This window comes from Thunnus albacares, chromosome 17, assembly GCF_914725855.1.
Source record: "Thunnus albacares chromosome 17, fThuAlb1.1, whole genome shotgun sequence".
NCBI classification, from domain to species: domain Eukaryota; kingdom Metazoa; phylum Chordata; class Actinopteri; order Scombriformes; family Scombridae; genus Thunnus; species Thunnus albacares.
Window position 1 is genome coordinate 153,144 of NC_058122.1, and position 13,860 is coordinate 167,003.

Genomic DNA, 13,860 nt, shown 5'->3' on the forward strand with positions numbered 1-13,860 from the left:
CTTGAGGTTTCTTCCCGTTAAAGGGAAGTTTTTCCTTACCACTGTCACCAAGAGCTTGCTCATGGGGGAATTGTTGGGTCTCTGTAACTGAAAAAGTATGGTCTTTTGTTGTGATTTGGCGCTATATAAATAAAACTGAATTGAATTGAATCGAAAATTGAATACTGAAGGTCCACTTTAACTGCTTATGTGGGCTCAGGGTGGCCCCAGACTGGGCTTTTAGGATTATCTCGACCTGTGTAATGCTACAGAACATAGCTACCATACAGAGTGAGAGGGCCCCTCCTGTCAGCCTACAATCCCCTGATGTGGTAGACCCCATCACCCTTGACTACCCTACTGGCAGGGCTGTGAGAGAGGCCATCACACAGCAATTCTTTACATAAACAGACAAGCAAGCCTCCTTTTCTTTTCATTTAGTCTTTATTCACTCTTATTTAATGAGGCTATCTTTTGCTCTCCCGTTCCTGAAAAAAAAGGGGGAATACATTTTAGTTAGATTGCTTCCTACATACTGGAAGTATACTTTACTGAATTACCTTCTTTTCTTTTCATCTCAATTTCTCAAACTTGAGTTTCACTTTTTTTTATCATGTATCTTTTGTACTCAATATAATGCTTTTTGTACTCAATATCCAGCTCTAGAGTCCTCTTATAGAGAGACCTCACATTGTCTGCTCCAACCTGAAACAAATAAACACATACAGTTGCTTTAACAGTTATACATTGTCCCTTTGCAAGGCTCACTTGAAGAAGGTGCAAATGTCTCATTTGACTACACTGTATAAATTAAGGTTAATTCATTATTCATTATCAATTTATGGGTAAATTGAAAACTGAATAAAAGACTAAAAAGTGTACCGTCAACACTCTCTCTGAGCAGACAGACACTGTCTCGTCATCTAGGGCATGGAAAATAAGACATGTAAATGTAAATGTTAATCTATGATCAGCAACCACAGATGACATTCCAGTGTGTATGACAGGTTGCTTTCACTGTTACCTCTGTATGAGACAGTGTGTAAGTGGGTGGTGGCAGCGACACCAATCAACTGCAGAGAAAGTAAACACAAGTTACTTACTCCCACAATAATTAGTATATTATAATTGTGTTTTATGAGCAACCCAGTAGTCTAACATTGACTAATTGACACATACCCTGTACAAATGTGGCCCGTTGGGAGCAGCTGCCACTTCCACCAGGGTCTGAAGAAACACCTCCCTCCACTCCTTCCATTAATGGGCGACCCTCATTATTAGAAAGGGCCAGCCCCTCAGCAGGAGTGTACTCCTGTGTGGGAGGGCCCCCTCCTGTCTTCCTTATCTCATTCTTTTTCCTGTTGGCTGTGTAGGAATTTGTGCACTCAAATATCTTATGATTTTATGGGGGAATTATGAATTATCATTGTGCACAACTCCAACATGAAATTATTCGTCCAGTGACATAACTCATATTAGATTAGGTATAATAATGGGAAATAGTCCTCCTTGTTGGATACACAAAAGAGCAACACAAAATTTAATTACAGTCATATCTACTCGTGCCTTAATGATGGGGCAGTGATATTATAAGCCTATTAACTTATCCATTCACACAGTCAGCAATTTTTTGCCAACTTTGCTTTCTGCATTTGGCAGCTGCAACTGTATTGCTTTTGGCTTGGATGATGTGTCTATATTCCTGGTATTTTTTCAATATTATAGTTTGCTCTTCATTAGTAAAGTATGCCGCTCTGCTGCTGGTAGACTTGTCCATGTTTATGATTGGTCATATGCTTTTATGTGAACGCTCTCAGGGCTAGATTGTGAAAACCTGAGTTGACTTAACGAATTGATAACCACCGTCATGTGATCGTTTAGTGTGATTGCGTTTGTCAGGGTAAGTGAAGCCAGATAACGAAAAGATATCCTGGGTATGTTGAACTTGCTTTGTAGTATAGGCCTCAGGTGTTAAATCTAAATGAAAACTTACAGTACATTGTGCTACGCCACTGAGCAACGCAGCTTTGAGAACTACCAATATACCCAAACACAGGCTATTTTGAAACAAAAACAACTGTATATTATCTTTGGGTTTTAAAATACCTCTGCTAGATTAACTTGTTAACATTTTTCGTAGATCCATTAACCATCAATAAGCTGAATTAATCAGATGGATAGCCTAGTCCACGGAATAATGAGTGATATAATAATATAATAATAATCAGGCGTTTGCAACGTCAACAACATTTCCTCTCCATGATTGGAACATCTGCTGTCGCCATGAGAAACACCCGACCTTTACAAACAAAGGTAACAAGTTAACAGGAAAACCAGTTGATTTGTAACACCAGCAATTAAACTGCAGTGATGTTGTGATGTATCAGATCAGTCCTATCAGCTGCAGTGTCCAGTCAATTATTGACATCCAAAAACGGGGCGTGTCGGCCGGTAAAAGACTTCTGTGAACTGCTCTCATGTATCCTCGCTCCTCAGAGCAGAAATAAGAGTCCCAGTCCCAATGTCCTCCCTAAATCCTAAACTCTGAACCCTCACTGATTTAACTGATGTCACCTAGTAAGTGCTTGAGTACGAGAGACTGCGAGGGCTTGAAATGGTTTATCAATCAATCAATCAATTTTTATTTATATAGCGCCATGTCACAACAAAAGTCATCTCAAGGCACTTTTCACATAGAGGTCAAGACCGTACTCTTTAATTTACAGAGACCCAACAATTCCCCCATGAGCAAGCACTTGGCGACAGCGGTAAGGAAAAACTTCCCTTTAACGGGTAGAAACCTCAAGCAGACCCCGGCTCTTGGTGGGCGGCCATCTGCTTTGACTGGTTGGGTTGAGAGAGAGAAAGAGAGAGGGAAAGGGGGAGGGGGGACAGAAGAACAACAATCATAACAACAACAATAAATATAAGTATCAATAGCCAGGGAAGGATGCCATCAGGACTGTGAAGGACCGCGAAGGCTCGGCCCAGAACCCAGGGTTCCTGTGAGATGAGAAAGCACAAAAAACTCCAGGGAAGAAGCAAAATTATTGACATGCATTGATGTTACATGAATGCATACAGATGGAGAGGAGGAGGAGAGAGGAGCTCAGTGCATCATGGGAAGTCCCCCAGCAGTTTAGGCCTATAGCAGCATAACTAAGGGCTGATCCAAGGCGAGCCTGGTCGGTCCTAACTATAAGCTTTATCAAAAAGGAAAGTTTTAAGCCTACTCTTAAACATAGAGAGGGTGTCTGCACCCCGGACCGAATCTGGTAGATGGTTCCATAGAAGAGGAGCCTGATAGCTGAAGGCTCTGCCTCCCATTCTACTTTTAAAGACTGTAGGGACCACCAGTGGGCCTGCATTCTGGGAGTGCAGTGTTCTAGTGGGATAATACGGTATTATGAGCTCTTCAAGATATGATGGTGCCTGACCATTAAGGGATTTGTAAGTTAGGAGAAGGATTTTAAATTCTATTCTAGATTTTACAGGACCAATGTAGCGAAGCTAAAATGGGAGAAATGTGGTCTCTTTTTCTAGTTTTAGTCAGAACACGTGCAGCTGCATTCTGGACCAGCTGGAGAGTCTTTAGAGACTTGTTAGGGCAGCCTGATAATAAGGAATTGCAATAATCCAACAAATGTGTGAACTAGTTTTTCTGCATCTTTTAGGGACAGGATGTGCCTGATTTTTGCGATATTACGCAAGTGAAAAAAGGCAGTCCTTGAGATTTGATTTATTAAAGGACATATCCTGATCAAAGATAACTCCCAGATTCCTTACGGTGGTGCTGGAGGCCAGGGTAATGCCATCCAGGGTAGCTATATCATTAGATAATGTGTTTCTAAGGTGTTTAGGGCCAAGCACAATAACTTCAGTTTTATCTGAATTTAGTAGAAGAAAATTGCAGGTCATCCAGGTCTTTATGTCGTTAAGGCATGCTTGGAGTTTGTTTAACTGATTGGGTTCATCTGGCTTCATTGATAAATATAATTGGGTGTCATCTGCATAACAATGAAAATTTATGGAGTGTTTCCTAATAATATTATCTAAAGGAAGCATATACAGGGTGAATAGAATTGGTCCAAGAACAGAACCTTGTGGAACTCCGTGTCTAACCCTTGCCTTCATGGAGGATTCATCATTAACATGTACAAACTGAAATCTGTCTGATAAATAGGACTTAAACCAGCTTAATGCAGTTCCTTTAATGCCAATTAAATGTTCCAGTCTCTGCTAGAGGATTTGATGGTCAATTGTGTCGAATGCGGCACTAAGATCTAACAGGACAAGTATAGAGACAAATCCTTTGTCTGATGCAGTTAGGAGGTCATTTGTGACTTTCACCAGTGCTGTCTCTGCGCTACGATGCGCTCTAAATCCTGACTGAAAATCCTCAAATAAACTATTGTTATATAGAAAGTCACATAACTGATTAGAGACTGCTTTCTCAAGGATCTTAGATAGAAATAGAAGGTTAGATATAGGTCTATAATTGGCTAAAACACCTGAATCAAGAGTAGGCTTCTTAAGAAGAGGTTTAATTACAGCTACTTTAAAAGACTGTGGTACATAGCCTGTTACTAAAGACAGATTGATCATATCTAGCAAAGAAGTGCTCACTAAGGGTAAGGCTTCCTTAAGCAGCCTAGTTGGGATGGGATCTAAGAGACAGGTTGATGGTTTAAATAAGAATGGGACAGCACTTTGCGACATATCACATTACCTGACACCAAAACATGTGTAGGAGAATTTCTTAAGAATTGAAGTTCTCTGAAGAATTAAAACACAGAGTGATGAATCTTTCTCTCTTTACTCTTACATGCCAGCATGGAGAGGGGCTCACAGCCGTTATCCCAAACAACCAAAAGTCTTGGCTTAAATACAGTATGTCTTAGTAAGAATTGGACAGAGAGAGGGTAATAAAGTAATAAAGTAACAATGTCGTAAAATAATAAAGCACGTAGCCTAACCAATGAACACTGCTAAACTCTTAATGACCTAACAAATTTGACACAGTCAATTCCACTACTAGGTGTCTCTAACAAGATTCATTGCACAGACGTCCTTCAGCTGTCTACAAAAGTTAAGGCACATACTTTGACACAATAAATCCCTTACGCATGTTACATATGATTGAGGGTTTGGGACTTATTATTCAATGCTTTATCACCATATCAATATGATTGATTGGAATTTGTCTTAGTTCACTTAAACAAAGATAGAAAAAGACAAAAATAGTAAAACCACTCACTCATAAAGCACATAATACATTACACACAGTATAAAACATATAACTAATATCCAACCAATAAAATAATAATATGCACGACAGTCAAGTAAGGGACCGACTGCCTGATTTGAACATCTTCAAGGCTCTTGCCTTACAGAGTGACTGAAAAATAATCAATTTACTCGTTTTTGTCAAAACAGCATCAACAAAAAACAAAAGAAATGGTTGTCAGGGATCATAAAATACAGTGGTAGGCTGTGACAAAACAATGCTGTGGCTCAGGAGGTAGAGCGTGTCGTCTACTAATCGGAAGATCGGCGGTTCGATTCCCAGCTCCTCCAGTCCACATGCCGATGTGTCCTTGGGCAAGACACTTAACCCCAAATTGCTCCTGATGGCTGTGCCATCAGTGTGTGAATGGTTAGCTTCCTCTGATGGGCAGGTTGGGACCTTGCATGGTAGCCCCTGTACCCATTCAGCGTATGAATGTGTGTGAACGGGTGAATGTGATTCGTAGTGTAAAAAGCACTTTGAGTGGTCGGAAGACTAGAGAGGCGCTATACAAGTACAGTCCATTTACCATACTATTTATTGATTATTTGCATCTGTATTTTTTTGATAATCCTGATAGTGAATTAATTATTCAATATCCAGAATATAATCAGTGGAAAATATGTATTTGGCTAAATGTTTCAGAGAAAATGGAAATTATGTAACTCATATCAAACCGGATGCTCAGGAATTTTCAGCTTCACATGTGACGGAATGGAAATGATGATAAATGATGTAAAATATAACTGGTGGATAAAATTAAAGTCAAGAAGAGTCTGTCTGTCAGCAAGAAACAGTTTAATGGAGGAAATAACATCATGAAAAGGAAAATCCCTCTAATAAATGAAGAAAGTTGTTTATGGTTCTTTTGTTGATCAGACTGACAACATATTTTTAACTATATGATGAATCAGAAAACAAGTAAAGCATAAAACTTGGGAGTGATGCACTTAAATTTAATCTGTAATTTGTCTCCACTTCGGTATGAAACCGCAGTGATGTATCACATCAGCTGCAGCGTCCGATCAATAACTGATATCCAATAAGGGGGCGTAACAGCAAGAAGGCTGCTCTCGTGTTTCCTCGCTCCTCACTCCTCAGAGATCCCTCCTCGCTCCTTGCAGCAGAAATAAGAGACTTGGGACCATGGATGTATTATAAGAGCTGGATACCAGACTTAAAATGGTGCCCATTCAGTCCTATAGAAATTGCTCGCCTGGCGCATACGCCAAAAAAAGTTTCTAGCTTCCAGGTTTGCTTCCACTTAATATGCACAGTAGTGTTTCCCCCTCTGGCCCCGCCCGCGAGTTCCCGCTCAGCCCATAGACTTTACATTGTGATAACGTCACAGATTTTTAAATCACTTTTCTCGGCTTGAGGAAAGTTTTACAAATATAAAACCTCCATGAATCAAAAGTTCATAATAGAAAGAGACATAATTGATAATAATTGTCCTGTCTGTTTTACAATTGTGGTCTATGGGGAGAATCCCTTTTGGGCCGCAGGGGGATTTTATGTTGCAATACCACGAGTGGCCACTGGGAAAAATTGGCTGTAAGGCTGAGCAGCGGCGCCCTACCCAGCTCTTATTATACATCCATGCTAGGGGGACGCCCAAGATGGCACTGGAGTAAGATGCTCTGGTATGCAGCAGACTATCACTTAGTGCAAAACTTGGATTTAATTACCCCCTGGATGTAAAAACGACTGAAAAAAGCTGCCTGATGAAGAAGTGATTTCAGTGACAACTCTTTAATGGTCCAATCACTAACGACAGAGAACAATGTGTTTAGTGACTGTGTAAATGAAATGGATGCCTATAAGAGAAGATGGAATTTGAAGATATCTGGTGTACCAGAACAAGAAGGCGAAAATGTCAAGATGACCATGATTGATCTACTGTCGAGAATCTCACCAGGGATTCCCTCCAAAACTCTGTGGATGTGGCACATCGAATTGGGCCCAAGAGGGATAAGAGCAGCAGAAGTGATACCAATACACAACCTCGACGCGTTATTGTACAGTTTCTATCACACACACACACACTGTGATTGTGTTTGGGCAGATGCTAAACACTCAGAAGTTCTAAAGCAAAAAAAAAAAAATCAAGATTACAGAGGACTTAACACAACAGGTAAGAGATGCAAGAGTTAAGCCACATAAAGAAGGGAAGCTGGCTGGCTACAGTGGTCCATTCATTATCATCCTTGGAAGGAGGATCACTGCACAAGATGTCACCACAGCACCAGGTGGTTCTGCAGCTGCCTTACCGTTTGCTAAAGTTTCTAGTTGATATACTAAATTCTCTCCACTGATGTTTCTTGATGATCTCTAACATTGTAAAAGAATTAAATGATATTTTGAATATATCATCTTCTAATGATGAAGATAAAATAAAACTGCATTCTTTACAAGAGGAGTTGAATATGCTTTATATTGAAAAAGCAAAAGGGGCATTTATCAGATCAAGGTCTAAATGGTTGGAATTTGGGGAAAAAAATTCATCGTACTTTTATAGTTTGGAAAAAAGACATGGGGAAACTAAAGATTTCTTCATTATATATCAATAACACTCTTAACACTGATGAGACAACAATTGCAGCTTTTATTTCTAATTTTTACCAAAAATTATATAGGGCAGAACAGGGTAAATAGCGCCAGTGGGTAAAATGAGCCACCCCCTTTATCTAGGTAACCATAAGCAAAAGTAATCGTGTGACCACAAATTAAGAAAGAATAGTTCACATTACTCAATCCATCTTGGACTCGAGCACATGGAGAGAGGTCAGCAAAACAGAGCAAAAAAAAAAGATTTTTGTCATGCCAAGTAAATTCATCATGTCACTAAAGTTATCAGTCTTCTATCTTAATTAAAAAAGATAAGTTTTGGACATTATTTTGGACATTTTGCTGAAGTGCTACCGTGGGAGGATTGGGAGGAGAGGAGAAAGTTGTGGCCCCAGATTGAAGAAGCCAGGAGGGCTGGAAAACTGGCCTTTTTTCGTGGCCCTCATGGATACATTGGAGGGCGAAGAATTGGAGTTGGCAGATTAAATAATAGGTTGATGGATGTGAGTGGAAAAATCATTAATAGGACGATCAAGCCCTGTATAAGTTACGGTTCATCCATTAACAAGTGGGCTGAGTAAACAATTGCTACGCTTCAAGTTCATTTTTGTTCTAGTTTAATGATAATGTTAAAGTGTCGTTTGGTTCATTAAATGCTAAGGGTATGGAAGACATCGTAAAGAGAAAAGCACTTTTTTTATTTTGTAAAGGGCAAAAATCTCATCGTTTGCTTTTACAAGGGACTCATTCTTCTGATGTGGATACAACCTTTTTGACTAATCAATGGGGAAACCGGAGTCACAGCTCTAACAACGATGATGAGTTAAACAAAACACTAATGGAAAGTATAACCAATGTGATTTCAGATCTTAAATTGAAGCTGTGAGGCAGTCAGCCACACCCAGCAGTGAGTGTAATGCAGGTGGGCTTCAATGTGAAATTGAAAAAAAGAGAATAAGTGTGTGTGGAATGTAGGTGTATGTAAGTGATAGAGAGGTGGTGTGTCAGTCTTTCACCCCAGCCCCGACCGAGTGTGTTGTGAGACTTGCTGAGCTCCAGCAGGCCGCAGTGTTTGCTCAGTTTGGTGATGAATGTCAGATAACTGAACAACAGCCAGTCTGCTCCTTTCTCATACTGCTCCTCCTAGATCTTACAGAGTTTTCATGTTACAAAGATGCTCCTTTTTCCTCATATTTCAAACAAAAATAGCAATCATTTTCATTTATCCTACATAACAACAAAAATAGATAATGTTTAACTCTTGACTCACATCTTTGTAGTTGTCAGGGTTGATTGCTCTCTCCAGCAGCAAATCGTCCACACGATGGGCAAACTTCTTCTCCAGAAATAGATCAGAGACCTGAGTCCCAAGATGCCGCAGGCTGGCCTGGGAGAGGGGGCAGATGGGAAAATTATAAACAAAGCCACCAGAGCCTCTGTGATCACCTGGGGGAGAGGAGCAAGGACAGAGATAGAGAGGGCGACAGGTGGAGGAGAGTGGAGGCAGTGCAGGTTATAATCTGCATTTGTGGATCCACCTGAATTGTGTTGTGCTGCAGTTACAGTGCAACCAAATTTTTAAATTTTGGAATCAAAAAGTGATTTGATTTGATCAAACACAGCTCATGTTGCTGTGATAACAGGCATAATTACAAAGTTTTTGGAAAATTAAATGTCAGATTCTACAACCTTGACATGGATGGAGTTGAGGCAGTCAAACAGCACCAATACGAGGGAGTCCAGCATCTCGAGTGAAGACACCTCAAACAATGTTATTTTGGCTTTCTTCAGACTCAGGTGGAGCAGCTGAGGAATAAACAGACAATAATGTCAAACAGTAAATAATAGCAGAGATCATTCTGAGCAATTTCTTAATTGCTACAAACTCATGCTAATAGAAAATCCTATGTGGCATTATTGAAGCTTGAGTATTGTGGATGTGTACTTTAAGGACTGTGTTCACTAGGAAGTGCATGTTGGTTCGGCTGCTGACGGGAGCTTTCTTACCCCCTCTCTTTGGGGTGAGGTCTCAGGTACGCTGAGCTGATATTTTTTCTCTACAAATAAACACACACACACACACACACACACACACACACACACACACACACACACACACACAGAGTATGATACACAATATTTAAATTTGTAGTAATGTAATGTTTAAATTAATTGCTGTTAAAGGAAATTGCAAAATGAACAATGTAATGAACATTTTTAAGAATAATGAGTGTTCTACAAGTTTTGTAGAGCATAGTTCATCTTGTCAGATGCTGAGGAAACACAATTGCATTCAACTGAGGATATTCTGAAAATACATGAAAATAGATATTTTTAAAAAAGGTTACGAACTGTTGGATAACTTTAATCTTGCTTGTGTTCCTGTTGAGATGTGAGAGTTGAGATGTCATGCAACTAGGATGGGGACTGACAGGGGAGAGGCCACAGCAGCCATATGGCCATATTTTTCCGCTATGCATGAGGCCATCGGTGCGAGGCCATCTATCGATTCTCCCATTGTCATGGACTCAGCGGAAACTTTGGCAAGTGTGGATGCTGTGGCCTCTGGCAGTGGCTCAACATCCACTGAGGCTGCCCAGAGCCAGGAGACGGTGGAGGATGAGGAGGCTGCTGAATCTGGCTCAAACAGCCATTAAGGATGTTGAGCCATCCACCTCTGCCAGTGTCCCTCCCTGCAAAAAAAGACAGTGCTCCCAGGTCCTGCAGTTTTTAGAGGAGGAGGCAGCAAAGGAGGTAGAGTGCTTGAACCGAAATCACCAGACTGTGCAAGAAAATACAAAGAGGTTCTTAGACTTTTTTGAAGAGCTAGTGAGAAAAAAAGCTTGATGACTTACAATGGTTTATGTTCACCTTTCTTCTTGTGATTAAAATCAAGCATGTTGCAAACAAATCAAGCATGCAGCCTTTTATGGAATTCAAGTCCAGACAAAAAAAAAAAAACATGTTTAATACCTAAATTCACATCAGGGGTGATCATGGTCATATTGAAACTGAACATCAACACAATGACAACTTCAGATTTTTCAGTCTAATCTCAAATAGTTCTGCCCATAAAAAAACCTATACCCTGCCTACAATAATGCAACATGACTCAAATCAACACTGAACATAAAACTGCTTATCACATGAGACGATGTGATAGCCTATTTTAACATCCCATACAATTTGTAATAAAGCCCTTTGAGATTGTAACAGTAAAACCCTTTGAGATTGTAACAGTAAGTAAGGGCTCTAAATAAACTTGAGCATGGTTCAATGGGAAATTACATTAATGAAAAAAAAAGATCAGAGTTATGCATGTGGTCAATGCTAAGAAGTTCTTTTCTGTCAAAAAGATGAAACATAACATCCAAAGGAAAATAACTGGCTATAAATTAACAAAATCTTATAAATAATCATGTTCATTCAACTCCACAGGATTATGGTCAGGAGCTGAGAGTTAGTTTACCAGTCTATCATGTCCACTTTGTTTGCCCCTCACTGGACGGGGTGGAGGCACATCAATCTCCTAAACCTCTTCAGTGGGATCGAGGATGTCTCCTGCAGTGAGACAGATGTTGTGGAGGACACAGCAAGCAGTGATGACCACAGGAGCGAAAGCTTGGTCCACCTCCAGAGCCTTAAATAGCAGGCACTTCCATTGCACCTTCAACATGCCAAAAGCCCGCTCTGTTATGTTGCTTTGCCATTGTGTTGATTGAAGCGGCTCTGTACCCTCCCCTGCACTGGCTCCCTATACGGGGGGATAATGGCAATAGGCTGGTCAGTGCAAGGGTAGCCACCATCCCCCACAATGAAATACCCTGGAGGAGGGTACACAGCCTTGTTGTATAGTCCACTGTTCTTCAGGACACGGGTGTCATGCACAGACTCAGGATATCCCACAAAGGTACCGGCCCTTCCTATCATACTGCCTGCAATTGAATGGATGGGAAGAGCTTATCGTTGATGTAATCCCGGCCACTTGGTCTGGAAGGGGTCTTCACATGTATGTGGCACCCGTCAATGGCACCCACACACTTCAGAAAGACAGGGCTGTTGGCTAAGTGCTGGAAACACTGCCCAGTCTCTTCCAGCTCTGAAGCAGCAGGCTGTACAATCACCTCATGCTGGAGAGCAGCAATCTTCCCAACCCCCTTGTGGACCAGCCTGCAGACAGTGACTCTAGGAACTTGAAAGGCCCAGGACACCACACTGTATGATAAACCGTATGCGAGCCAGTACACAGTTATCAATACAGTTATGTGGTGTCCCCAGGCCTGTCTCCTCTCAGGTGGTAGATACCGTATCAAGGCCTCCAAGGAGTCACGACTGAGACGGTAATCATTCAGGAGGTCTTGTTCTCTGTCAAAGTATATTTTGAGCACGGCAACACTGCTGTTGAGGCATTTGTAAATGGCTGCCGGTGAGTTTTCAGTCTACAGAAAGAAAAAAACATTTAAATGTACATGGGTTATACCCTCGAGCCAGCAAACTTTGCATAATAAAATTTAAAATACTGAGACCTTCGTAAAAGTATGTGTCCATATGTGCATTACCTTCCTACCTGTAGTTGGTTATCTGTAATACAAACCAAATAAGCTCCCTCTTTTACAACTAGGCTACATTAAAAGAAGCAGTCATAAATACCTCATGCTGGAGCAGGGTGGCATGACGCAATTTTGCCTTCCACAGTGGGAACGTCAGCATATCTCTCTCTCTCTCTCTATTGTCGCCACAAATATCAGTTGTTGATATGACGGAAAAGGGAGGTATACCTGTATTTTATATATTGTCAGGTCCTTGATTCATTAATTGCTTATGGGCTGGATATTGACTGTAGGTGTTTTGCGTTTAGAGGAGTGAGAAATACATATGATTAATCATGTCAGAGAGGAAAAACAAAAAAAATCCCAAAACAAACAAACAAAAAACATATTTATTTATTTATACTTTGTATAGATAGATATAGATAGAAAGACATGAGTGTTTGTATATATCACCCAATCACATATATTATATATTTTATTCTTTGTTTATTTGTATAATACTTTTCATACAACTATTTGTCTGTATTTGAATGTATGACATCCGTACATTCTTGTCACATTATGCCACTTTGTGATTTGAATTAAAAGTAAATATATGTTTTGATGAACACTGTTATGCTCTTTTGACAGTGATCATAAAATACAGAGGTAGGCTGTAACAAAACAATGGACAGATGATGCAGCTGTGCTATACGTCATATTTAATTAACGTCGCTTTAAAATGACGGCACCGAAGCAAGGATGTCTCATTTTATTAAATACCTGTTGCCTCGACTCGTCTCTCGTGTTTCTTCCTCGGCCCTTCCGCTCGCATCTCAGGTGGGAGGGACTAAGACGCGAGACGAGGAGGGAGCGAGGAAAGGAATAGAGGATGTACAAACAGAAATGAGGAGAGGGGACAGTCAGAATCCACCACCTTATCATCTATTAAGTCTAATAAATTATGAATTAATGGAAAATAGACGACGCTGAATAAAATTCCACGGAGTTAACTTATTGACACTTTTCCCCACTCTGACTCAGGCTCTTTTAAAGATAAATGTTCTCAGTCCGCATACACACGCATGAATATCTCCACGTCTATTGCATTCAAATTGGGACGCTGCCTTTTATTTACCTGTTACCATGGTGAATCGTAGTATCGGGGCTCCATTAATGATGGCTTTTGAACTGACTCTGATCAGCTGTTCTGACTGAAACCCAAAAGTTTCCCATGTGAGAGTTCATCAGCTCAGAGTTCAGACTTAGAGCTTGTTAAACCTGCTTTCTTGAATAGACCTCATGGATGTATTAGGAAAGCTCTTATAATACATCAATGATAGACCCCCGACTTTCGGTAATAAGTGAAGCGCGATTGCATGACAACGTGGCGGTTATCAGCCAATAAGAATGTATCAGAAAGACTTTTACGACTAAGTCCTACATGTTATTGGTTAGAGTCGCCTTTAGGGCGATAGCGATTGGTTAGCTGAACAA

The 13,860-nt window shown here is 40.5% G+C and overlaps 1 protein-coding gene across 2 annotated transcripts; it reads right to left on the minus strand.

Annotated features, from left to right (window-relative positions):
• Nucleotides 1-8,123: 8,123 nt before the first annotated feature.
• Nucleotides 8,124-13,739, minus strand: LOC122967544. 2 transcript variants are annotated; one of them, XR_006398632.1, is made up of 5 exons: nucleotides 13,502-13,739; nucleotides 10,187-12,273; nucleotides 9,842-9,891; nucleotides 9,524-9,640; nucleotides 8,124-9,221 (listed from the first exon to the last, which is right to left on the minus strand). XR_006398632.1 is itself a non-coding variant. In XM_044332240.1 (2 exons), the coding sequence occupies exons 1-2, from the start codon at nucleotides 13,306-13,308 to the stop codon at nucleotides 11,761-11,763; spliced, it is 675 nt and encodes a 224-aa protein (XP_044188175.1). In that variant the 5' UTR covers nucleotides 13,309-13,477; the 3' UTR covers nucleotides 10,673-11,760. The 2 variants fall into 2 exon arrangements, 1 of the variants encoding a protein (XP_044188175.1); XM_044332240.1 differs by lacking the exons at nucleotides 8,124-9,221; nucleotides 9,524-9,640; nucleotides 9,842-9,891; nucleotides 13,502-13,739 and adding an exon at nucleotides 13,147-13,477 and having other exon boundaries at nucleotides 10,673-12,273.
• Nucleotides 13,740-13,860: the final 121 nt, after the last annotated feature.